Source organism: Callorhinchus milii, unplaced genomic scaffold (genome assembly GCF_018977255.1).
Source record: "Callorhinchus milii isolate IMCB2004 unplaced genomic scaffold, IMCB_Cmil_1.0 Scaffold18, whole genome shotgun sequence".
NCBI classification, from domain to species: Eukaryota; Metazoa; Chordata; class Chondrichthyes; order Chimaeriformes; family Callorhinchidae; genus Callorhinchus; species Callorhinchus milii.
The window spans coordinates 8,376,841-8,401,747 of NW_024704759.1; the positions used below are offsets into that span (position 1 = coordinate 8,376,841).

General features: G+C 42.5%; 1 protein-coding gene across 1 annotated transcript in view; it reads left to right on the plus strand.

The window, feature by feature from the left end:
- Positions 1–402: 402 nt before the first annotated feature.
- LOC103191116 (formin-H) overlaps positions 403–24,907 on the plus strand; it is a 28,184-nt gene continuing 3,679 nt past the window's right edge. Inside the window, exons 1-14 of the mRNA XM_007912072.2 lie at positions 403–573; positions 3,206–3,331; positions 4,143–4,220; positions 5,358–5,531; positions 6,597–6,754; positions 7,479–7,655; positions 9,737–10,241; positions 11,474–11,642; positions 13,322–13,433; positions 16,045–16,135; positions 17,091–17,177; positions 19,121–19,273; positions 19,875–20,004; positions 20,310–20,342. Of these exons, the coding sequence (XP_007910263.1) occupies positions 529–573; positions 3,206–3,331; positions 4,143–4,220; positions 5,358–5,531; positions 6,597–6,754; positions 7,479–7,655; positions 9,737–10,241; positions 11,474–11,642; positions 13,322–13,433; positions 16,045–16,135; positions 17,091–17,177; positions 19,121–19,273; positions 19,875–20,004; positions 20,310–20,342 (2,038 nt within the window). The 5' untranslated portion in view covers positions 403–528. The remainder of the gene's footprint in view (positions 574–3,205; positions 3,332–4,142; positions 4,221–5,357; positions 5,532–6,596; positions 6,755–7,478; positions 7,656–9,736; positions 10,242–11,473; positions 11,643–13,321; positions 13,434–16,044; positions 16,136–17,090; positions 17,178–19,120; positions 19,274–19,874; positions 20,005–20,309; positions 20,343–24,907) is intronic.

A 24,907-nucleotide genomic window follows, 5' to 3' on the forward strand; every position in this document is an offset into this window, starting at 1 on the left:
ACCCAAGTGCATGGCACATTCCTATTCATTGAACCTGAATCTGACCTAAGGCTGAGTGTCAAATATGTGATCTGGTGGCTGGTGCCAAATATGTGATCTTCATGAATCCAACTCTGTGGTATTATTCACCTTAAATGTTCCCACCACCCACCCCCTCTCACAACCTCTCACCCACCCATCTAAATATCCTCACCCTCCACTGAAACTCTATTATAAAGTGTTTAAGTCCCAGCTGTAAGCCCTCCCTCTCCCTCTGATGAAGGTGATCTCAGCTCATGTCAGACTGGTTAGACAGGATCCAATCACAGGCATAAATGCCGACACAAAGAGGCCAAGGTGCACAAGCAGCAGATTGCGGAAATAGTTGGTTTCACCCTCCACAGCCTGAAGTTGCCTGACGTGGACGTGGAACACAGTGGGTGAGAGGTTCGTGAGGAGCAGCAGGAGGAGTTAGATTCACTGCAGTCTTGGCTCCTGAACTTTTGTGAGGCTCCCGGCCACTTGGCCAGGAATGAGCCAGGCGCTGCGATGGCCATGGACCTGAGCAGTGGGAGCGGCAACTACAATCACCAGGTGAGAGTTGAGATGAAGTTGGTGAGTTACAGTCTTGCACCAGAGGAGAATTTCCAAAAGCGACTGTAAAAGTGTTGGGCTGAAGGCTGTAAACTGGGGCTTGGAATTTCCCAGCCCTGGACAGGAAACGACTTGTTGATCTGAGTACTCCTTGTTCAGTGAGTGGTTTGGGGCTTGTATCTTGTTTTTTTTTGTGTGTGTGTGTATGTGTGTGTCGAGAGAGCCAGGTGATCGAAGGACAGACACTCTTAGGAAAGTTGCTTTAGAATAATAAATAGAATAACCTGTTCGTTACCTGAGATTGCTATATTTACAAAATATAAGGAATACTCCAGGTTTGTTTGGAGTTGAAATTATTGTGTGTGTGTGTGTGATGATTTTCTCTTTTGGAGGTTGTTTGATTTCATTACAACAGATGACAAGAGACCATGTTCCAACTCAAAAGGTGAGACGAAATACCAACCTCACCTGAGGAGTGTTTGGATCAATGATTTTGCCTTTAGCAATAATAAGAAAGAACATTCCTTACATTTAATTTTGTGCTTGTCACGTCAAAGCATTTCTCAAAGCGCTTCTCAGGGGTTTCACTTGAACAGTGACATGTAATGCAATGACTTGACTATATTTGTAGGCGAACAAGACCATTTAAGTGTGAATAATTTGATATATTACACTATAAATCACTTTGTCTGCATTAAACATTAACCACTGGATATGCAGAATGTGCTACAATATTTTAGGGTATGTAGTGCTTGGTGCCTTACATGCAGGTGTTTGGATTACTGACTTGTTTCGATTTGTGGAGTCCTGTAGCTCAGTGGTTAGAGCACTCGCTTTGCAAGTGAGAGACCTGAGTTCAATTCCAGGCAGAGGGCGAAACCTTGGGCAAGTTTCCTTACTCCACACAGAGCCTAATAATAATCCCTCCAAAACCAAAAACAATAATAAATTGGTCATTTTCAATCCACGACTGTTTGTGGGACATTGCTGTGCGTAATTGGCTGCCGCGTTCGCCCACAGATATACAGTCAATTCTCTTTACAGTATATTCTGTGAAGCGCTTTGGGACGTCCTCCCGACGTGAAAAGCGCTATATCAAATGCAAGGATTATTTTATTATTATTGTGGGCAGTTTCATTTTAATCACAGAGATTTCAATCCCCAGCATAATGGGGGACGAGGTTTGAGCAAACTTCCTTTTGATCTATATTAAAGGAAACTCCCTTTTAGATTCCCACAACACAATTTACATTCATATAACGCCTTTCACATCCTCAGCATAATGGGGGACAGAGGTCTGTGCAAACTTCCTTTTGATCTGTATTAAAGGAAACTCCCTTTTAGATTCCTACAAGACAATTGAATTGAAAAAGGGTCCCAGCTAATACCTGTTTTCTTTGGCACAGAGCCTGACATTTGTGTTTACATTGCCATAAACAGGTATTATCCATTATCAGCATAAATTCTCTGCAGCCTTGTTAAGTCTTCTATTCAGGGCATTTTTTTGGCACAGTCTCACCAGCTCAGCTTTGGGCTTTCCAGGTGATTTTGTTATGAAATCAGGATCCACACCTTCTTCTCCTAAGATTACAGCTATATTTGGCAGTGTGATAAATAGAGGTGGTTCCCTCTGTGAAAAAAATAGAGATGGTTTTCAATCGAACGTTCTTGTCATGGAGAAGCTGCTTGCAGGTTGTTTTATCTCTGTGTATCTTCAGAATATCTCTCAGCATTATTACTGTGGAACTAAAACAGTGTTTGCTGGAAACATTCAGCAGGTCAGGCAACATTTATGGAGAAAGGAAAGTGAGTCAACATTTCGGGTCCAAGACCCTTCATCAGAACTGTGGCATGTTGGGAAGGAGAGGACTGCAACATTTAGGACTACAACAGCAACAACAAACAACAAAATTACATTTGTAAAGCGCCTTTCACGTTGTGAGGACGTCCCAAGGCGCTGGACAGACCTGAACAGAGTTACGGACCCGAGCTGGGGGTCGGGGTCAGGGAGGGTGAAGGGCAGGGGAGGGAAGCAGGGAGATCGAAAGCACGGTCGAAGTGGAGGGTCTTGAAATGGGTCTTGAAAGTGGCAAGGGAGGGGGCAGGGCGGAGGAACTGCGGGATGAAGCTCCAGAGGGTGGAGGCAGAGGGTGAAGGCCCGCTCGCCAATAATGGGGCGAGTGAAGCGGGGGACATGAAGCAAGCCGGAGCCCGCTGAGCGGAGAGAGAGAGCAGGATGGTAAGGGGTTAGGAGGTCACAGAGGTAGGGGGAGCAAGACCATGGAGGGCTTTGAAGATAAGGACCAGGATCTTGAACTGTATCCTCTGTGTGATGGGAAGGCAGTGGAGTTGGGTAAAGATGGGGGTGATAGGGTCGCAGAGCTTAGTGCGGGAGAGGACATGGGCTGCAGAGTTCTGGATGATCTGCAGCCTGTGGAGGGAGGAGCCTAAATGGGCTTTTTTGCACCTTCTGAATAGTCAAATTATTAGTTGGTTTACTATGATAGCATAGTGACACAATTGATTTGCTTGAACTGATTATTGAAAAAAATGTCTATTTTGGCCTCAACTTCAGAAATGTGTGTTAACCGGCTGTGCTTTGCTGACTGTTAAATATTCTCGTTCATTGCAGCTAAGCAACGAGGAACAGATCTGGCTACTCAATGCTGTGAAAAACCAAAAAATCACCGTAGAGCGAGCCTGGGAGATTGCACAAACCATGAAGCAACCAGCTCAGGACACAACAAAACAGGAGCAAGTAAGTTAATTGTAATATTCTTTTCATTAGTTTTTTTCAGGTTTATTCATTCTTTTTTGGCCAGAAATTCCACCCAATTAAGGCCTGTTTGGACCATTGCCTTAAAGTTTAACATGGCACAGAGTTGGGCCACACTCTTACATTTGGGCTTAAGTTGAAAGCTGGTTGGGTTTTTTAAAAGATTCTTAAAAAGAATTCCAGGGCCTTTTACCCTCTATGTTAGTGAAATCACTTGGATATAGTTGTGTGATATCACCAAATAATCTGTCAAATAGATAATAATAATAATATTGCTTACATTTGCACAGTGCTTTTTATGTAAGTCCTAAAGCACTTCAAAATATATACTGTACAGTGACTGTGTATTTTGTGGGTGAATGAGACAGCCAATTTGCACACAGCGGTGTCCCACAAGTAGCCATGAAGTGAATGAACAATTTTATTTGGAGGGATTGTTGTTCAGGACGATAGTACCCTTACCTTTTCAACTGATGCTGTGGGATCTTTAACGTTCAACTAAACATACAGTTCTGGACCTCAGTTTAATGTGGGTGGATGGATGGGGGTAGGACTTCATAGAGGAACCTGCCTCTGACCCTCGCCTGCTGTCCACACATTGTCACCTCCGGCAGAAGGTCTCTGGAGGGCAATCAGGAACTGGGCTGATTTTCTGGACAAATGGGCAAATTGGTTGAGTGGCTTCAGTCTCTTGCGAACAGCTTTGAAATTTTCTCTGCAAAGTTAGAATCTGTGTATCCAAACTTTGTTGTACGCGGGTACCAACTAACTCTATTGATCTCCAATTGTTTAGCTGCCTGAATACGATACACAATACAACTTTTGTATCTACAAATACAACCGATACAGGTGGCAGAAAAGAGTACTGCAGGTAAGCTAACCTAAACGATTGCTCTGCTATTTGAAGCGGCACTTTTTTAGTATTGGTCCCTTAAGGGTGATTGTTTGTGTGCAATGTTCTGTGAAGCTGATATGACATTGTTTTCTTTTTCCGTTGAAAAGGTTTCAAATTTCAAAACTGTGCGTGTGTTGGACTAGGGGGATTGCAGTGAAGAACTTCAGCAGGATGTTTATGACTCCACTGCCCTTGTATCTAGATAAGATTAAGAATAATAATTAATCCTTACATGCAATGAAAGGGCAAAGCTTACTATTGACGCAGTGCTGATCCAGGTCTGAATTACTTGGGTGTATAAAGTGTTATCCAATTCATGTCACGTCTTTGATTTATTTCAGTTAACATTTTCTTGGAGAGTTGGAGATTGTCACTAGAGATTTACTGAAGGCATGTGACTTTATTCACCATATCCTGTGGTAGAAGTCAGAGTTGTACACTGGTGGGAAATAGTAATAATAATCCTTGCATTTGATATAGCGCTTTTCACATCTTCTAGACGTTTTAAAGCACTTCACAGAATAGAATGTAAAGTGAATTGACTGTATATTTGTGGGTGAAATGCCCTGCAGTGTCCCCTATGCTGATACCCAGCACCTCAAACAAGGATAGGGAAAGCCATTCACAAAGCAAAAGTCCTGATCAGATGCTCCTCACAACCCCACTGAGCAATATTTCCCACCATCATACAATACAATACAAAATTACATGTGGAAAGCACCTTTCATGTCGGGAGGACATCCCAAGGCTCTGACTCCTATCACAGGATATGGTCAATGAAGTCACATGGCGACAATCTCCAACCTTTAATGGGGAAAAAAAAGGCTACATTCACAGCAAAGAAAATGTTATGAGTCATCTGAAACAAACCAAAGACGTGGCCTGAATTGGATACCACTTTAGAAATGCATCAAGTTCAACAGATATTTCATAGGAAACTTGGATCCACATAACTGTCTGACAGCTCCAATACTTCTGGTCTGGCTTTCAATTCTCTCATGAAATAGTTTCCGTGTTTAGTGAGCTCGGATGCCTTGTCGTTTAAATGTGAGCTGCCCCATGCCACTGGATCCTGATTTGTTCAGTCTTTGTTTTGTGCGTTTCTTTTCCCAGATCGATTTTACGTCAAGGATCTTGTGTAATATTGCACAAGGTATCATTAAAAAACAGTTCTCGTTCAAAAACATCAAATCGTGTGAGCACATTGACGGGCAGAAGATCAGCATTTCCTTTTTAGGACATCATGACTACGAGGTTGAAGCTACCTCCGCTGAAGACAGAGTGAAGGTAACCTTTCTGCTCGTGCCCAAGCTGTGGTTCAGAGAATTCATTCGCAGAGTAACTGGGCTCAAAAGTCTGATTTCTATTTTTAATCCTTGGTCTAACCTGAATTGGGTTACCTGAGCTGGGCTGGCAGAAGAGGTACAGGGTGACGTGTGATGTGACTGCCAGGATGGTGGCAGGCTAAATGGATGGACCTTATTCTTCTTTCGTCTAACAATTCTTTTGTTCTTATGTTAAATTCCCGCCTTAAACCCTTATATAGGCAATTCTCCCACCACCTGTCCCTTGCCTTGCAAATGTTTCCCAAATGCTTCCCTAAGTTGTTGTTGTATGAGACGGCTTAGAATGATCAAAAATGATGTACTATTTTGAAGCACATTTGCGACCAGGATTCTGGTCTCTTTTGTGGTTCAAGTTCTTCCGGCACATGTAAAGAGTGACAAAGCTCTCATTAAGTTATTAGCATCACTGTGGAAGGCAGCGTCTTTAACGTCTGCTCATGGTGAGAGGGGCTGGCTTTCCAGACAGCCAACACTGTGGCAATATTATGGAGCTCTTTGCACAGTTCCCATTTCTGGCCCCCGTTCCATTGGACACTTCTTCATTAGGAAGATGGTCATCTAGCCAGTAGGACTATCCAATGCTTGTCCAGTACCCCTGTAGATATCTTCAGTGATGCTCTTTGTTTGATGTCAGAAGGAATCTCACCAGTCCGTGTACTCTTCCAATTATCTACCAAGGAGAGACATAATAATAATAATCATAATCTTTGCATTTGATATAGCGCCTTATCTTCGAAATGTCTCAAAGTGCTTCACAGAACATGCCGAAAAGTGAATTGACTATTTTGTGGATGATTGTAGAAATCCAGCAGAATTTTGATCTGACACTTAAATTAACTCGTGATAAACCATTTGTCTTTGGTTGCGAGTCTTTAAAAGTCAAACGTACGAGTTTGTTACATTTGTGTCTCAATTTAGCCACCCCTTGGAATCTTCGTTTCGGAGAGCTTCGGTGCATTTTTAAACAGTGTTACCGTTCGTTTTTTTCTTTTCATTTTCATTTCAGATTGTACAACTCGTGAACCAAATCATTCAAAGCAACATATACGAGATCCACAAGACAAGCAAGAGCGGCGGTGATGGTCTCAGAAAACAGCCAGGCGTCATAAAAGAAGGGCAGCTGGAATTACAAAAAGGAGGGCTGGCTTCAATGAAGTGGAGGAGGTAGAAACTGATTCCCTGTCCTGCTCAAGTTGTCTCCCGCTAAGTTTTTAAATGCACATCCCTCTTATGCACATTAAAGTCTTTGGAATGCTGTGTATTTCCCTCAGTCCAGTACAGGACTAACTCCTATCTTGCCTCTTAGTCAGTGGGTTCAAACCCCCATGTTTGCTCTGACACTCAGATACTGTGCTGGGGTGGATGTGCTGCAATGTCGCAAGTATCATCTTTGGGTGATGGTTGTTCCATAGGCGCCCAGGGCATCCTCTTCAAATCCTCCATGTTCCCAGCATGTAATGCGTCTCCCACAAATCTTTGTTGACAAATTTTTATTTGTCCCATTGTGTTGTAGTACTCAGTTTCAGACACAAGAGGACACTAAAGCATTGAAGTAATTCAACTGGTGGGACACGTGGGGCAGGATGCTCACCTGAAGATAATTTTCTCCACATCTCCGAGCGTGCAAAGTTGCTTAAATTCAGTCGTAATTTGGAAACGCTTCCCCACTGGCTATTTCCAGAAGTATAGGGATTCCAAGTTAAGATTGAACATGAGAATTTGCAAAAATCAGAGATGTCTAGGAAATAGTTTTAAGTATAGATCCACACAGATTTTCTGGCCACTGGAGTCTTAAGCTTTAGCACATCGTAGCCAGATATAAACCGAACCCGAGTCTCTGAAAAGAGAAGCCTTCAGTTTCAGTGCCATTGCATATTCTTTCTTTCAGATACTGCGTGCGATTGACTCTGGCAGAGCTGTGCTTTCAGCGCCTCAACCCTAGTGAAGCGAGTGAGCTTTTGGGCTTAGCTCCAAATGTGATTCATCTGTCAGATGGTTACGCAAGTGTGCATAAGGAGATGAGAACTGATTCCTTCACTGTGATCACAAAGAAAAACTGCTACTTGTAAGTGACCTGCTCTGTGTGTGGCCTTTGGGTAAATCTTACAATCTAATCAGCAACGGAGGGTTTCTGTGAAGGAGAAACCAATAAAGGAAGAGTTGCTCTGAATGTCAGAGCAATCATTGAATCATTTCTGCATTTGGGTGGAGTACGGTAAACTTCTTCTTCGTGTCCATTCTGTGTTTCCAATTTGCGTCAAATCTTTTCTGGCAGTTTTACTCTTGTACTAGGAGATTTCACATGTGAATATCCTTCCTTTCTTTCAAAGGAAATCTTGCGTCTTGCTGTACTTGTGCTTCTAGTGACCATTGGAGTGCAGTGAGAATCCTACCCTCTGTCCAGGAAAGGGGCTCTTGCTTGAGACGTGTTGATATGGTGTGAAGACAAGGGTTCTTTACAGTTCAAGATCCTGGTCCTCACTTTCAAAGCCCTCCATAGTCTTGCTCCCCTCTACCTCTGTGACCTCCTAACTCCCTACCATCCTGCTTGCTCCCTCCACTCAGCGGGCTCTGGCCTGCTTCACGTCCCCCAGCTTGCCCGCCCCACTATTGATGGGTGGGCCTTCAGCTGCTCTACTCCCACCCTCTGGAACTCCGACCCACAGTTCTCCGTCTCGCCCCCTCCCTTGATTCCTTCAAGACCCGTCTCAAGACCCTCCTCATCGACTGTGCCTTTGGTCACCCTCCTTCCCAACCCCTTGCCCCCCACCCTCCCCGGTCCTGACCCCCAGCTCGGGTCCGCACTGTACAAATGTAATTTATTATTGTTGTTGCTTATCATACAGAGATGACCACAGATAGCGGCAAGCTACAAGGGACTGTTTGAAGAGATTGTAGATTGCAGAAGTCCTGGCCATTCAGGAAGTATTAAAGAATCAAATGCAAGGATTATTATTTATTAAGAGTCCCCACAAGACAAATAGTCACTAGGACCACGTACAGCAGAACATAAGTGGATTTCTTTGAAAGAAAGGAAAGATAATCACATTTGACATCTCACAACTCAAGAGTAAAACTGCCAGAAAGGATTTGGCTTAAATGAGAAACCTGAAAGGCTTCATTGTGCTCCACTCAAGTGCAGAAATATTTGATGATTGCTCTAGTGCTGAAGAACTAGAAGGCTGATCAATGGAAACATGTCCTGTAAATGGCTTTGCTGCGACATGCAAACCCGCTTAGCATTTAGCCCTAAGTGTCTTGTGGGTTCCACTATACTCAATAAATGGGATTGAAAAAGTCAATACTATAGGATGTATCATGAGAGTAGAACAAGAACACTTAGGTATAGAGTTGGAAAAGACAATGTCAGGACAGACACCAGGAAGGTTTTCTTTACCCAGAAGGTAACCAACGACCGGAACAGGTTGCCAGGTAGTTGAGGCTAGGACACTGGACTCATTTAAAAAGCAGTTTGATCCAGTGATGGGTGGGAGGGTTGTTCTGGAGGGATGAGATTGGGATGGGCTGAAGGGCCTTCTTCATCCAGAACGATCTTGTGAAGTAATGTGTGGTACATGCTGAGTAACAAGATGACTATGCAATGACTTGCCCTTTTCTCAGTGTACATATATCTTGATAGTGGGTGTATATGTGGGCAGGGGGAGTTGGGTTGTTCAATTGTCACAGCTACGGAAATGTGAATGAGTAAGACTAGGGAAATCTGTGTTCTAGATGGAACATCTCAAACTGACAAAATAGTTATTTTGAGAAGTCTCAATGACGTGGTAAGCGCTATATCAAATGCAAGAACTAACATTATTACGGATCAACTCCTTTAGAAAAGGTCTAAGTTCCCTTATGAATCGTGATATACATATATTAGCTGGTTACATAGAATTACATAGATTACAGCACCAAAACAATGCATTTGTCCCAACTCATGTTTATACTTGACAAGAGTCTCTTAATCCCCCTCCCTAGCCTCCCCCTAAATCCTCTATTCCCTGCTCCCTTATGTAGTTAGCAATGTGCACTGAATTTGTGAGAATGTTTGAAGGAACCTATTAAGCATTATTAAACCTGAGCTTTTAATTTGATATTTAAAAGGTATCTATGTTGTTTAAAATATTTTTTCTTCGCTCTTAGATTCAAAATACCAGAAGCTGAGCATTTCAAAGTTATGGATGATTTAAGGAAGTGCCGTGATGAATGGATTGATGCTATTGACAAGTGCTGCCTGCACTGGAAGCGTATATCTCAGTCCCAGCTGTTTGCCGACAATAACCTGTACGAAGCTATTGAAAATTTGGCCCTCGAGATGGAGTCCACTGGTGAAAGTGCGTTGAAAGAACCTGGCTCCTCTCGAGAACTGAGCATGGAGAAGGATGAGACAAAGGTAGAGGAAAAGGCTGAAAATTTCCGTGAAGAGATAAAGAAGGCGGTGAAAGAGAAGAAAGGAAGTGAATCTCTCGCTCCAGTTAAGGAAAGAACACCACGCTCACCTTTTACACCAAGCGTGCTTCCCATTATAGCTCGGTACCTACCACCTCCACCACCACCTATTCCCTTACCACCTCCCTTCCCGTGTAAAGGGTCTGAAACTTCAGTGAAGACTAAAGTATTGCACTGGGAGGTGGTCGCTCCAGAAAAGGTGAGCAGTATCATTACGCCCTGTTTAAACACCCACCCTACCTTTCTTTCCCCCATCGCTGCATCAAGCTGCTTTTTTCCAGTGTCCCGGCCTTAGTCACGTTCTCCGGCAACCTGTTCCAATCACTGATTACTTGGTGCGTAGGTAACGAGCCAGGTAGCTGTTGGCATGTGCAGTAAACTGGCAGAGCATCCCCACCGGGTTGGGATTTTGTGTGTCAATCTGGCTCAGTGGTAGCACTCTCGCCGCTGAGTCAGAAGGTTGTGGGTTCAAGCCCCACATCGGTGCTTGAACTTACATAGGCTAAGCTGACACTCCAATTCGGTGGTGAGGTGTGTTTCATTGTTGCAGGTACCATCCTTTGGATGAGATGTTAAATCAAAGTCCCGTCTGCCTGTTCAAGTGGATGTTAAAGATCCAATGCCACTATTCCAAAAGAGAAGGGAGTTTCACTCACTCCACGGCTGTGCATTCAAAACTCTGCTGCCCGCATTCTCACCCGCACGAAACTCCGCTCCCCGATCACCCCAGTCCTTCCCAGAGAGGATCGATTTCAAGATCCTCACCCTTGTATTCAAGTCCCTGCACTCCTCTGCACCCCCTACCTCTCTGACCTCCTCTCTCCTCAAAACAGTACCCGTTGCCTTCGTTCCTCCGGATCTGGCCTCCTCCTCATCCCTCGAGTCCTCCGCTCCACCCTCGGCAGCCGTGCCTTCAGCCACTATGCCCTGAGGTTCTGGAACTGCCTTCCTCACTCCCTTCGTCTGGCTCCCTCCCTTCTCATTTTCAGGTCTCTGCTGAAGACCTTTTCGACTGCGCCTTTGGTCACCTTCCCTCCCCCTCCCCCTGACTCGGTCCCAGGATCCGTTACTGTAAAGCGCTCTAAGACGCCGTCCGGCATGGAGGGCGCTATATAAATCCAAGTTGTTGTTGTTGCGCAAATTGGCTGCTGTGTTCACCCACAAATACAGTCACTCCACTTCACAATAAATCCTGTGAAGCGCTTTGGGACATCTTCCTGACATAAAAGGTGCTTTACCAAATGCAAAGATTATTATTTCAGTATTATTTTTATTGTTTTATTGGATCCCAACTACCACATTATTTATAACAAGGCTTCACTGTATATGCAACATTGACACCTTAAAGAATGTGTTTGAAACCATTGTGGAAGAGTTACTTGAGACAAAGATCAGTGGCGGCTTGCATCAAGATAATTTATTTTCTTTCAGATTCCGAAATCTATTTGGGGACATAGCAATTCAACGAAGGTGCAATTGAACAGTGTAAGACTGCTTGATCAGTTCGCTATTCAAGATACCATAGCACTTAAAATCATAGTCAATGATTTTTCTCCCCATCAGCAGATCCTTCTGAACCAGAAAGTTGCCCACAATTTCAGTAAGTTTAAATACTGCAGTTGCTGCCATTGAAGAGAGATGACTGTACGGTGCGTCCTTTTCGGTCGAGGTGGCAATACCTTTGTTCATTGAGTGCTACGAGATTAAAAGTGTCTTGTCGCCTTTTATCGTTGCAATCCTTTGTTATTCATAAAAGGAATTTTAACGCACAAGGAAACAAATGGTGTAAAATTGTAATGCTGTGAAGTTATTTCGGTTAATTATTGTTGCGTGTGGCAGTTTAGGAGGGAGCACATGAGGGCAGATATTAGAACAGGAGATGAAGCAGAGCAGGATCTTATGTGGATGCAACAGATAGGCAGCAAGGAGCGCTTTTGGTCACAAAGTTGTCCTGCAGGCTGAATGTAACTCTACAGCTGATAATAACAACAATAAAAGTCATATAATTGATACAGTCCCATTCACGTCGAGAAGATGAATCAAAGCACTTCACAGGATTTGCTGTAAATTGCACTGATTGTATGTTATGCGGCTTGTTACATTAGGCAAATTGGTTGCCGTCTTTGTCTCCATCTAAGGAGAGTTCTGTCTGCCTGTCCAGGCGGATGTTAAGGAACCCGTGGCACGATTCTAAGTCAGAGGGAGCTTCTCTCGGGATGCCAGATAAATCGATCATTCACTTCATGGCTGTTTATGGACATTGCTGAGTGTAAATTAGCCTCTGGGTTTGCATATAAGTACAGTCACTGCATTTGACAGCAGTTCCCTGTGAAGCGATTTCTGACATTTTGCTGTTGTAGGCACTATATCATACACAAGTATTATTATTATTGTAATAAATGCTGGTACCAGCTGTTTCTCATAGCATGTATGTGCTTGAGAGTGTCTCCTGTGGGAGTGTTTTCAGGAATATAGATGGACTAGAGGAAGGAGAAAGAGATTATATCCTTTGTGGAAGATTTATCAGGTCAAGCATCAACTACGTGGATCTTGAGAAAGCAGTGGTGCTTGCATCTTTACCAGAACTGTTCTTGCTCATGTCTATTATTCCTGAACGCTGACCTGGAATCATCCTCTCATAGCCCCTGTTTTATCCAGAGATGTAATTTTCACCCTACAAGCTTTCTCCAGGCTTGAAGGATGAAATCTCTCAGTTGGATGTTGATTTGAAATATATAACCACATGCACAAAATACAGTCACTCCACTTTACAGTATATCCTGCAAAACACTTTGAGGCATCCTGCCGATATAAAAGGCACTATAACTATTGGAGGGATTATTCCCATCAACTTTTGGATTTGTTCATTTGCCAAACACTGTGAAGCAACAGGTGCACTCACGCAGCAAAGCCCGACTCAAATCACCTTAGTTCAGCTCTTTCGATCAATCGTGAGATGAATCTATGATAGAAGAAGGATAAATCACATTAGCTGTTGGGACATTCATGCCCACAGTGCTCAAAATTGTCACTCAAAAATGAGACCTCAAATAAATGGTCTAGTAAATGATGAGAATTAATTTTGAAATATTGCCTTTGACAGATATTTTTGATGGCCTTTCTCTTTAGCCTTTGCTTTATAGTTCATCGATGATGACTTTTTTTGTAAGGTACAAAGTGCCTATTATTTTTCCTTCCTATCTTAATGTAACAATGTTGTCATGAATAAGAAAGGAGGGAGGAGGTGGATTTAAGTGTCCCTTTTTTTTCTCCCCCCAGACATTTTTCTTAAAAGTTTCCCGGTCAAAGCAACCGAATTGAATGGAAAACTCTTGATATTACAGGAAGAAAATGGTGGATTAACAGACGAGCATATTACGTCATTGAGCAGGTAAATTTAGATAATAATAATAACCCTTGCATTTGATGCAACATCTTATCATGTCAAAGGCTGTTTAGTCCAATAACTATGTATTTTGTAGGCAAACAAAACAGTTAACTTGTGCACAGCAATGTCCTACAGTCAGTGAAGTCATTGATCAATTTTATCCTGAGAATTGTTGGCTAGGACAACTGGAAAATTCATTTCTCTTTTGCAATAGAACTGGAAAATCTTTAATGTCCAGCAGAATAGGCAGACTGGAGTTTGGTTTAACGCCTTATCCGAAGAATGGGGGCTTCATCTTAGATCATCAGCTCAAATCTGATCCCCCAATCCACAACCGTCTGAGTTGATAGAGATAATGTAGATGCAGTACCCAAGGAGATCACACCATATACTGTAACTTAATGATGTGTAGTTGGGTCCCTACCTAGTCACTACATCATTTACTGTCTGCAAATATTCTCAAAGAGTGAGCTGTCTGCTTAACAATGTAAACGGTATATTTTTCATGGACAAACCACTCAGCATGTGCTGCTTATATTGTCCCTTCAGATGTATTTTATAAAACAATATTTTACAGTGGAGTAAAGCGATAGATGGCCCTTATTTAATGGTGTCAAGCGTTATTTCAACTTGCAAGCCCTAGAGAGAAACAGGGAGAAAAGATTTGCTTCTAGATCAGTTTTGGTATAAAATGAAAAATTACATTCTGTATAGCATGCATTCAGTCATGCCAACAAAGCAATCTGAAATCACAGAAGAAAATGACTTGCCTCACAATGCCAGGCATTTCGCTGGAGCATCAAACTGTAGCACCCAGCAAGCTCCTACACACCGAGGTGAGCAGATTGGAGACACACTCAGAGCAGAACAAAGCACCGACTGAGCACCTTGCCCCACAAACCCCCACATAATTAGAGAAGGGGAGTTAAAGCACCACTTTAATCGGTTCCATACTAGAAAAGATAAGTACTTGCAGAACGAGAGTCACTTTTTTCCATTAAGATGAGTTTAGCAAGCGCTCACTTTTTGTGTATATATTATTTTCCCCATTAAAATCCATGTGAAAGCCAATGGTGAAAGCATAAAAGAACTTTCAAAGTTCTATTGCATGCTGATAGGAAAGAAGAACACTTGCGTTGTTTCCAACTGCACTGGAACCAAAGCACATAGGAATAAAGTGCACCATTAAACCCAGCTTTTTAAGCTTTTCATCTGATGAATTTTTAGCATGTAAACTGAATGCATTATGAGGGCTCCGGGGACATAAATTCTAGCCCAATTCTACCGCCAGCCTTCATCTTGTCTCCTGCAGATCATCCTCATGTATCCTCACAGTATATATGAGGGGGTTTGATGGAGGGGAAACATCTTTTATGATCAATATTGTGAAGTAACGGCTGCCGCATTTTGCCTACAAAATATACAGTCGATTCACTTTATGGTATATTCTGTGAAGCATTTTAGTTCGGGTGCCCAGCACTGATAAGCTTGTTGTGACATCTGACCCCGATATGAAAGGTGCTGTATAAATGTAAATTTGTATTACATTGTATTGGAAATACCAAACTCCCTGGATATGTCTGTGTAGATGCTCTCTACCAGTCCCCTTCAGTGACTGCAGCAGCTCATGCCTTTCCTCCCTTGATAAAAACATTTCAGATCGAATTTTGGGTAAGGTAAGATACAAGAAAACGCTTCACTGAGAGAGATCAGACAAGCAGGTTACCTAGTGCTACAGCCTGCCAATGGAAAGATCCTGATAATACAAACCTCACTACAACAACAACGTGCTCCCTTGTCCAGCATGCAACCCAATTGTACTGTGCACTGAAATGCCATCCGGCGTGAAGGACACTGTATAATTGTTTGTTGTTATTGTGATATAAAAAGTTTGTGACCACAAAGTAAGTCATGTATTTGGACTGCTGAAAATAACTTAAGTTTCACTCACTTGTATATTTTGTCTCACTAAGTCACCTTTGTATTTCTACAATAATATTATGTTGGGAAAACTGTTATGTGGAGGGGATTAGAAGATTCTATCTGCCACGCAGGTTAATGTAATTTGAGAAAGTTGCATACATGAGGGAGAAGGGAATAGAGGGGTATGGGAAAGGGAGATTGGAAAAGGGGATTAGGTGGAGGCTCATGTAGAGTACAAACACCAGCATGGACTTGTTGGGCTGAGTGGTCTGTTTCTGTAAAAATAATAATAATCCTTGCAGTTGATATAACGCCTTATCACGTCTTCAAGACGTCTCAAAGCACTTCACCGGATATGCTGTAAAGTGAATTGACGGTTTATTTTGTGGGTGAAATTAATCTGGTTAATCTGGACAAAATGATCACTGGATAATATAATTAATCATGTATAGATAATGTAATTGTATGAAACCAGTAAGTATATCATATGGAATCTGTCTAAAAGAAATGTAAAGTATAGTAATTTAGTTTCTACATTTCCAAAGTATAGCTATTTAGTTGATTTGAGATGATCCACCTAGAGCAAACAATTCCCAATCACTCATAATCATTGACATTGCACATTGCACAGCTGTATTTATAACAGAATGAAAGGTGTTCTTCTCATCCTTTGTGACATTTGTGTTTTCAGATATGTTCCCACACCAGATGATGTAGAAAAGTACAAATCTTACTCTGGCCGTCATAGTGACCTGCATATTGTGGACCAATATATGATGACGGTGAGGGAGGGCTCATTCAACTTTGCGGCATTCGGTAGTGGGGGGGAGGGGGGGTGGTTGACTGGCGGCTGAGTTTGCATTCGCACTGAACAAATCCATGTTATAGTTATGTCACAATTCAAATGATCCATTGCTTTTACAGAACACGATCTATACCACAATAATCATAATGCTTACATTTGACATTGGGAGGATGTCTCAAATCGCTGCACCGCATGTTACTGCGATGACTGTAATTTTGTAGGTGAACAGCTGATGTTCTTTATGTGGAATCCTGTTAAGCATTAAACACATCGTGGTTTTGGAGTAGATTTGGTGATGGACAACCAAATTCATACGTGAGCTAAGGCATCTGAGTTACGGGGAGAAACTGGGAATATTTTCATCAGAACAGAGCAGGTTGAAGGGAGACCTGATGGAGGTCATTAAAATTCTGAGAGATTGTGATAAGAGTCGATGAGGGAAACTTACTTCCACTGATCAGAGAATCGTTGGCGAGAAGTCAGCAAATTAAGATAATTGCTATTGCCACAGGAGCAAAGATCATTAGAGAGGTTCAGATGAAGAAGACCCTTTGGCCCTTAAACCTCATCCTCCAGACAACCCACCCTATAACCTATTTTGTTTTAAAATGGGTCCAGCGACCCAGCCTCAACCACCCTTCCCGTTAATTATCCTCTTGGTGTCTGACCTGAAATTGCCCTTGGCAACTCTAAACCTACATCTTCTTGCTTTCTTGTCTTGATGCATTCAAAAGTATTGTTCTGGGATTATGTTTTGAATCCCACGTCATACAATGTAGCACTGCGATGTGACACCACTATGAGAATTGGCTTTAACGTTCCTGTCGAAAGTGATGATTAAACTGCGTTGCTAATTTACAGAATTAAATTATGATGTATCTTATTCAGTTGCTCACAAAATGATGGTAAACATTATTTTACTTCCCCTATAGATGTGCCATATAACCTACCTAAGGCAGAGACTGGATTTGATAGTTACCGTACGAGAGCTTCCTGTTAGTATGCGCAATCTTCAGCCGGTAAGTAGTGATGTGTGATGATGCTATCAGATACTCATGTACAGTACAATGCAAGTTATATTTATATAGTCTTGCATGTCTTTCTCTCTTCTCACATCCTCCAGTAATGTAATATAGAGGTACAATCTTCTCAGTTGTTGCGTAACTACAGTGACTGAGACACCGTGAATGAGATTGTAGACGTTTACAATCGAAATGTGGTAATTCACTCCGGTTGTTACAAGAGCTCAATACAGAATGATGGAGGGAAGCAGTTATTTGATGGCTTCTAAATTGATGATGTAAAGTAAAAAAACACGTGGCAGTTAGCTACATGAGAGTTGATCTGAAAAAATGAGTTGTGTGTGCTTTTGAATTTCATTCGCTTCTATTGCTACGCCAAAATCATTTATCCATGCAGTCTAGGCTGTCACTGCACCACAGTGCTGCATCATTGGAGGTGCCACACTTCAGATGAGACGTTAATTTGAGGTTCTGTTTGTGCCTGTTCAGGTGGATAGTAATGATCCCATGGCACTGTTCAAAAAGAAGGAGGTTTGTCCCGGTATCCTTGCCAACAATTCCCCAGATAAAAATTGGTTACTCAATCCTTGGCTGTTTGTGGGACAGTGCTGTGTGCAAATTGTCTGCCGCAATCGCTCAGAAGAGCAACAACCATACAAAACAATATCAAAAGGAGTTGTCATCAGTTAGATTTCATGTTTTGAGTTAGGAAGACATCTTTTTGACCACAGTGGAGTTTGACAGTATTTTCTAAAAAGGCTTTTTGAAAGAAATGATGGAAAACAATTATCTTAAGAGAAACACCTGAAACCTTAAGTGTAGCTGAAAAGAAACTTATCTGTGTTATATTCAGGGAAATGCCAGGAAATGTTACAGTCATCAAGACATACGTGACCACGTTGAGCTGAAACAAATTATTGTTACAATGAGACCTCATTGTCATAGGTTTCTTCCAGGATATTATTTTTATTCTTTATGTGCGGTAAAGTGTTGCACTGCTAGGATTAAAAGTGCATTCTTTTGAGAAACCTCTTGAAATTCATACCTGGAGTGCTCCGTGCTCAATATCTTTCACAGAAAATCTGTGCCTGACGAGATATTCATTTTCAGAACCTTGTGGCTGTAACTGAGGTTAGTTTAATTAAGGTTTCACATGCGCAATGCCTCTTCACAGCAGGTTCTGTAGATCTGGCACATTGACTTAATTGTTTTAATGAGGAAATCTGCTGCTCTGGAGAAGGCTGAGATCCAATCCCACATTCACAGTCCACGCACCTTTATACAAGTCCTGTTTAGGTTGCGCAAATGCATGCTGAGTTTCGAAGAAGTCTCAGCTTACAATTTGCAGAAAGTTCAAGTGAACTATGTTGCATTGTGTGCTCAGCGCTTTGGGACGTCCTCTCGACGTGAAAGGCGCTCTACAAATGTAAATTTGTTGTTGTTGCTGTTGTAGTTTGCCAATTTGCTCATTCTCTTTGCTCAACAAACACAGCCCTGCTTCAAGTCCTCCGCCTTATAAGACCCCCTCAATCGATGGGCAAGCTTTCAGCCATCTTCCCCTCTCTGGAAGTCCATCCCTCTGACTCACTCCCTCCATTCTACATTCAAAGCCCACCTCAAGACTTACCTCTTTGACGATGCTTTCGGTCATCTTTTGCCTCTCCACCATCTTCAGCTCCCAGCCCTGGCTTGGGTCCCAGGCCAGCAGTGCGAAGTGCTTTGAGACGTCCTCTCTGCATAATAAATGTATTAGTATATATCGTTACTTTTGTTTACGGGTGTGACTGGAGTTCAACAGCACTGATGGTGCACTGTATGCCGATCATTTCAACAATTCTTTGTGTTACAATCCCGCCGTAAACGCGTGATGATGAGGCATTGATGCTTGATAAATTCCCCAAACATGATGTTTTCTCTCCTCACTTTGCTTTTCATTTCAGCTGTTAAATCACAAGATAAAAGCCTGCTCTCAGCTGTTGGAGAGCAGAATGTTTGTGTCTGTGCTCGGCCACCTGCTCGCTATCGGTAACTTTTTGAACGAGAATGCCAGGAAGGAGAAGATAAAAGGATTTCGACTTTCATCCCTGACCAAAGTAGGTTGTGGACTTGCAAACGGCTGTTGTTGCTTGTAAACTAAGTGGATATTTCAGACAGGGGAGGCCTGAAATGTGGGAAGTCTCGGACTTCAAATAACAACAACTTGCATTTATATAGTACCACTCATGCAGAGTAGCGTCCCAGAGTGCCTTCTGAGACTGAGTTCCTGTCTGATATTATACTATCCTTTCATACCAATACTAATTTTGGTTTGGAATAAGAAGATCCTTCGAACCACTTGATTTCATCCTTCCAGAATGTCTCATCCACCTTCGACAAAGACTCCACCACCCACACCCCCAGCAGTGCACTGGAGTATCAGCCTAGATCAGTGGTGGCTAACCTCTTTGACCTGCAAAGTAAATGTTTCTTGATTGAATATTTCTTGATTTATGGCACATAATTGCTGTTTTGTTATTTCTATGATTATTTTGTTGGCCAACCGAAAGAGGTGGGTTGAATTCACAACCTTCTGACCCAGAGGCGAGAGTGCTACTAACTGAGCTAACGTGACACCTTGAAAGAAACAGACTGATTAGCAACTGTCCCGAGCGTGTTGTAAATACTCACATACTGATGCAGATCTTATTGTTTCAGCTGGTAGAGATCCGAGGGAAGGACCGAACATTCACTGTACTCCATGCCCTCATCGAACAGATTATGCTGCAGGAACCGGCCTTGACAACCTTTACGCAGGAGTTGACTGAATTTGAAGCTGTGCCAGGCGGTGAGTTTACATTTACACCAAAAGCATTCTGAGCCGTGAAACACCACCTAACATTAGCCTGTGGTTTTAAGGTTAGTCTTAGTCTTAAGGACTAGTCTTAAAAATAGTACAGGATTGTACAAAATTCTAAAGTTCAGTCTCAATTTCAGAACACTAAGTTAAGACTTCTAACTGAGACTGAATTCCGGGCAATTTTATGACAAAATGGTTTTACAGTCTAAGACTAGTTGGAATTTAGGATTTGTAAAAGAGCAAAGTAAATTGGGTCCCATTTTTTATTGTGAATTCTTTCTGTTTCTTCCTAGCTTCAATTAAAGGTCTCATTGCTGAAGTGGATGGTAGGTGAACAATCAATTTGAAATAAGAATGGATTATGGAGCTTTCTCTTGTCTTATGTGCTGATCATTTGTGATTAATCTTCCCATAATCCTGGTAAAATAATGATGTTGCAGAAACCTTCTAATGATTTTAAAGAACAACAATTTAAAAAGTACGCCTCAAAGGACAAAAAGTACCTCTTTGACCACGCTTTTGGTCGTCTCTTCCCTTGCCCAGCCAGCTCAGGGAACGCACTTTGCGACATGCTGCCGATGGGAAAAGGGCGCTGTATAAATGTGAATTGGGTATTGTATTGTACTTGGGGAGTGCTGAATTTTTGCTAGATGCCGTCTTTCGGGTGAGATGTTAAACGGAGGTCCTGTCTGCCTGTTTGGGAGGACATTAAAGATCCCATGGCACTATTTGAAGACAGAAGGGAGTATCTTCCAGACTCCTGACTAATACCCCTCTGGATTGAATGGTCATCCGGCTCATGGCTTGCACCTCAGGCACTGACAATATCGGGATCCAAGGATGCACACTCCACTTCACCAAGCCAGTCAGGAACCTAGGCGTTTTGTTTGACCCTCAACTGTCCTTTCTCCCGTACATCTGTGCTCTGACCCGCTCTGCCTTTCCCCAATTCCACGACATTACCCGACTCCCCCTCATAGTCTCACCCCTCAGGCCGTCGAATCCTCATACATGCCTTCATTACAACCTGGCTCGACTATGCCAATGCTTGTCGGCCTTCCCAACTCTTCCCTCCACAAGCTGCAGATCTTCCAGAACTCTGAGGCTTGTGTCCTCTCCTTCACCAGGCTCCGTGACCCCCATCGCTCAGCTCCACTGGCTCCCCATCCCTCAAGAGGAACGAGTTCAAAATTCTCATCTTCACCTTCAAGGCCCTCCGTGGCCCTGCCCCCTCCTACCTCTCCAACCTGCTAACCCCTTATCAAACTATCAGCTCCCTCCGCTCAGCAGGCTCTGGCCTGCTCCATGTCCCCATTCTGCCTGCCCCACCATCAGTGGTCGGGCATTCAGCATCTCTGCCCCCACCCTCTGGAACTTCATCCCACATTCCCTCGCTCCCTCCCTTGCCTCCTTTAAGGCACACCTCAAGACCTTCCTCTTCGACCGTGCCTCCGACCACCTTTCTGCCCTCCACCTTCACTTATCCCAACCCTCCCGCTCGGGTCCTAATCCCTCACAAATGTAGTTTTGTATTGCATGGCTGTTTGTGTGACACTTCTGCCACAAACGAGAAAACAGGGAAAACTCGTCCAAAGATGAGTGTCAGTACGAGTCTCAGATCGAGAATTCATGGAAGACAGATTGTGTTTGAATAATTTTTGGCATGTTTATACTTCTGTGAAATTGTTCTCTTCTAGTAATTGTATGTACCTAGAATAACACGTGCCACAGCATTCGTTTAAAGCTGTCAAATTCTTCACACGTTTTCCCAAGATATTCAATTTGGGATTCTTCCATGGGATTTTGCATTTTAAACCTTAAGATATGTTTATGCAAAATTTCCACCATGCTTTTTAAGAAAAGTGGTACCTTGTGTTTGCAGGCTGCCTCTCCCAGCACATTACCTCTGGAATTGGTTCCGCTCACTCCAGCAATTTAAACAGACCATTTGTCACACGTTCTTTATTTTTATTTATCGCTTTGGCTTACTGTCTGTAAGTTACATTGGATACGAGTCCCATTTACCAAAAGTGATTTCACTCTGCCTATTTTTCTGTGTGGGTTTGTCAGCATGTCTCGCTCTCACTCTCTCTGCACGTGTGCTTTCTGTTTCTTTCTGTCTGTCTGTCTGTCTGTCTGTCTGTCTGTCTGTCTGTCTGTCTGTCTGTCTCTATCTCTCTCTCTCTCTCTCTTAAGTGTTTCTTTGCCTCTTTCTGTCTGTCTGTCCGTCTGTCTCTCTTGCTCTTCCACTCTCAGTCTCTCTGTTATATTTAAGTCATCAGAATGCGCATTATTGTTGAAATCCAGTTTTGTGCTTCAGGATAAAATACACAGAAAACAAAACGCAAAATGCTGCAGATGCTGGAAATCTGAAACAAAAACAGAAGTCGCTGGGAACACTCAGCAGGCCAGGCAGCATCTATGGAAAAAGGAAAGCGAGTCAACATTTCGGATCCACAACCGAGGCTAATCCCTGATGGGCTCTGACAAAGGGTTGTGCATTCGAAACGTTGACTCACTTTCCTTTCTCCATAGATGCTGCTTGATCTCCTGAGAGCTCCCAGCAACTTCTGTAAAATACCCAGATGCTTGTTTAGTGGCGATACATTAGCAGGAACAGCCAGGCATTGTGCAATTTGCATGCACTTGTTACCTTAGTCAAGGAATGCATGCGTGTTGTGTACATGCATATACTTAAATTTGTTTTAGCTTTTAAACTGAACATAATGGAATATATTTTTAATGAAGGAGGAAGGTGTTCACCCCAGGGGTTGGAGCATCAGGGCCTCATGAGTTGAGTTTACTTTGGAAATCATCCTTGTGCATTTGACTTTGTTAGGTGATTTACCCGAGAGGAAAGTCCCAACACCAGTCATTATTCAGAACGTGACACTTTGAGATGTTGAGACTGCGGGATTAATTTTAGGACAAATCTAAGATTTTTGCTACAATAAACAAGGCTTGAATCGCTGAGGCTGGCAGGGATCTGGGAGTTGATCCTGGCTTGTGCTAGTGAATGTGTCTAGAATTCATTCAATGTTGATACAGTTTTTAGAAAAGTAGAATGGGAATGACAACGCTCAACTTGAAAATCTGCTTTAGGAAGAGATTTTAGGTGCCTGCTGTGCTGTGCTGTGATGCTCCAGCAGTCATCAGCATATTTCCCCGTTAGCAACTCTGAATTATTGTTAGTGGTTCCTAAAGAGGCAGGTGGGAGCCTTGGCTTAATGTCCATTGAAGGACGACAACATTTGACAATGCATCAGCTCCCCCTCCCAGTGTCCTGGTACTGCATTGCACCCCAGTCTGTGAATTTTATGTATTTTCAATTTTATAATTATTATAAATCTGTGACACTCACTGTGCTTTACAGAGTTCATTTGTTCTATAGATGGGTAACCAGCAGGGACAATGTCACTAGACCATGAGATGATGGGGCATTTCCTTTGGTCTTGCCAGCCCTATTCCTCAGCAGTTATATACAGTAGTTGTCTCCAAAATGTTCCTGCTGTTTAATAAACTAGTTGGTTTTAACACATTCCCAAATATGCCTCATGTGATTGGACTGTTTGAGACTGCTGTTTTGGCCTCGCTGATGGCAACCTAGTGTAGTGTGACTGCCTTAGATACCTTAGTTTTTCATATTGTCTGAACCTTACTGTTTTAAGGTAAATTTGCAGCCATTACATTTCGATAATGTACTGCAATTTGGTTCTCGCAGACAGCTGTAGGGTGGCTAAGTATCTGCTAGGTGGTGCTGTTAAGCTCGTAGGAGTCCGCCTTCTCACTCCCACTGCCATTTGGTCATCAGAGGTAACACAATCCTAATTCCCTATGTTCTGTGCAATTCTAGAAATCTAGAAAATCTGCCTGTTCTGAACAGTTGCGTGCTGGCTTCCTATAATTGATGTCGCACTTGGGTCTAAATGCAACAGCATCATTTGCAATTTATGTACGCCCCAGGCTTCAAATCTTTGTGTGCAAACCATTTTTTTTCCATGGATCAGTTTAAAAATTTGTTTAATGCAGATAATGAATAATTAAGATGTCAGTTTAGCTGATCTTAGAAATGGTTTAGTACTGTGGCTCTTTTTATCTACGCTTTAAAGTGTTCTTAACTCTCAGAACGCTCAGTGTGAAGGTCAAAACAATAAAGACTCCAGATTAATTTAATAATGTTTGTAAAAAAAACAATTGTGATAGCTGTGGCAGTTATGGGTAGTTAGAGGCTGCACAATAAAAGGCTCAAACCAACACTGGAAGCAGTTTAAGGCAATTAACTAAATGATATAGTCTGGTGTTGACTTTAACCTGTGGAACCTATAAAGCCAAATTTACTCATCATCCAAACCTTAATAATAACAATGCGTGCATTTGATATAGCGCCTTAACATGTCTTTGAGACGTCTCAAAGCATTTCACAGAATGTACTGTAAGGTGTATATTTTGCGGGAGAAATGAATCAATTGAGTATTTATTGCCTACTTTTTAAAGTCTTTTAAGCAATTTTTCTTCACCTATTTGCAACATAACAACTTGCATTTATATAGCACCTTTCAAACGGGGTAGAATCTCTTTAAGATTATACTTTCACTCTGCTCCACTCTCTGATGAATAGCAGAAGCAGGGAACTTGTTTCATTGATGGTATCCGCATGCTAGTTGCTGGGAGCCATAAGACCATGACTTGAGTTTGCTTTCATTCCCTTTCTGCCTCTCCCTGGATGGCCAAATGAGATCAGCTGTTTGTGGAATCATGGGTGAACCCATGTGTACCATATTGTACTGATAATGGAAGTGTAAGTGCTTTCCATCCCCTATCCCCTGTAACTATTCATCTTTTCCTCCCTCTCCCAGGAAATGTAAATCGTAAAACACTAAAATCCTCCAAA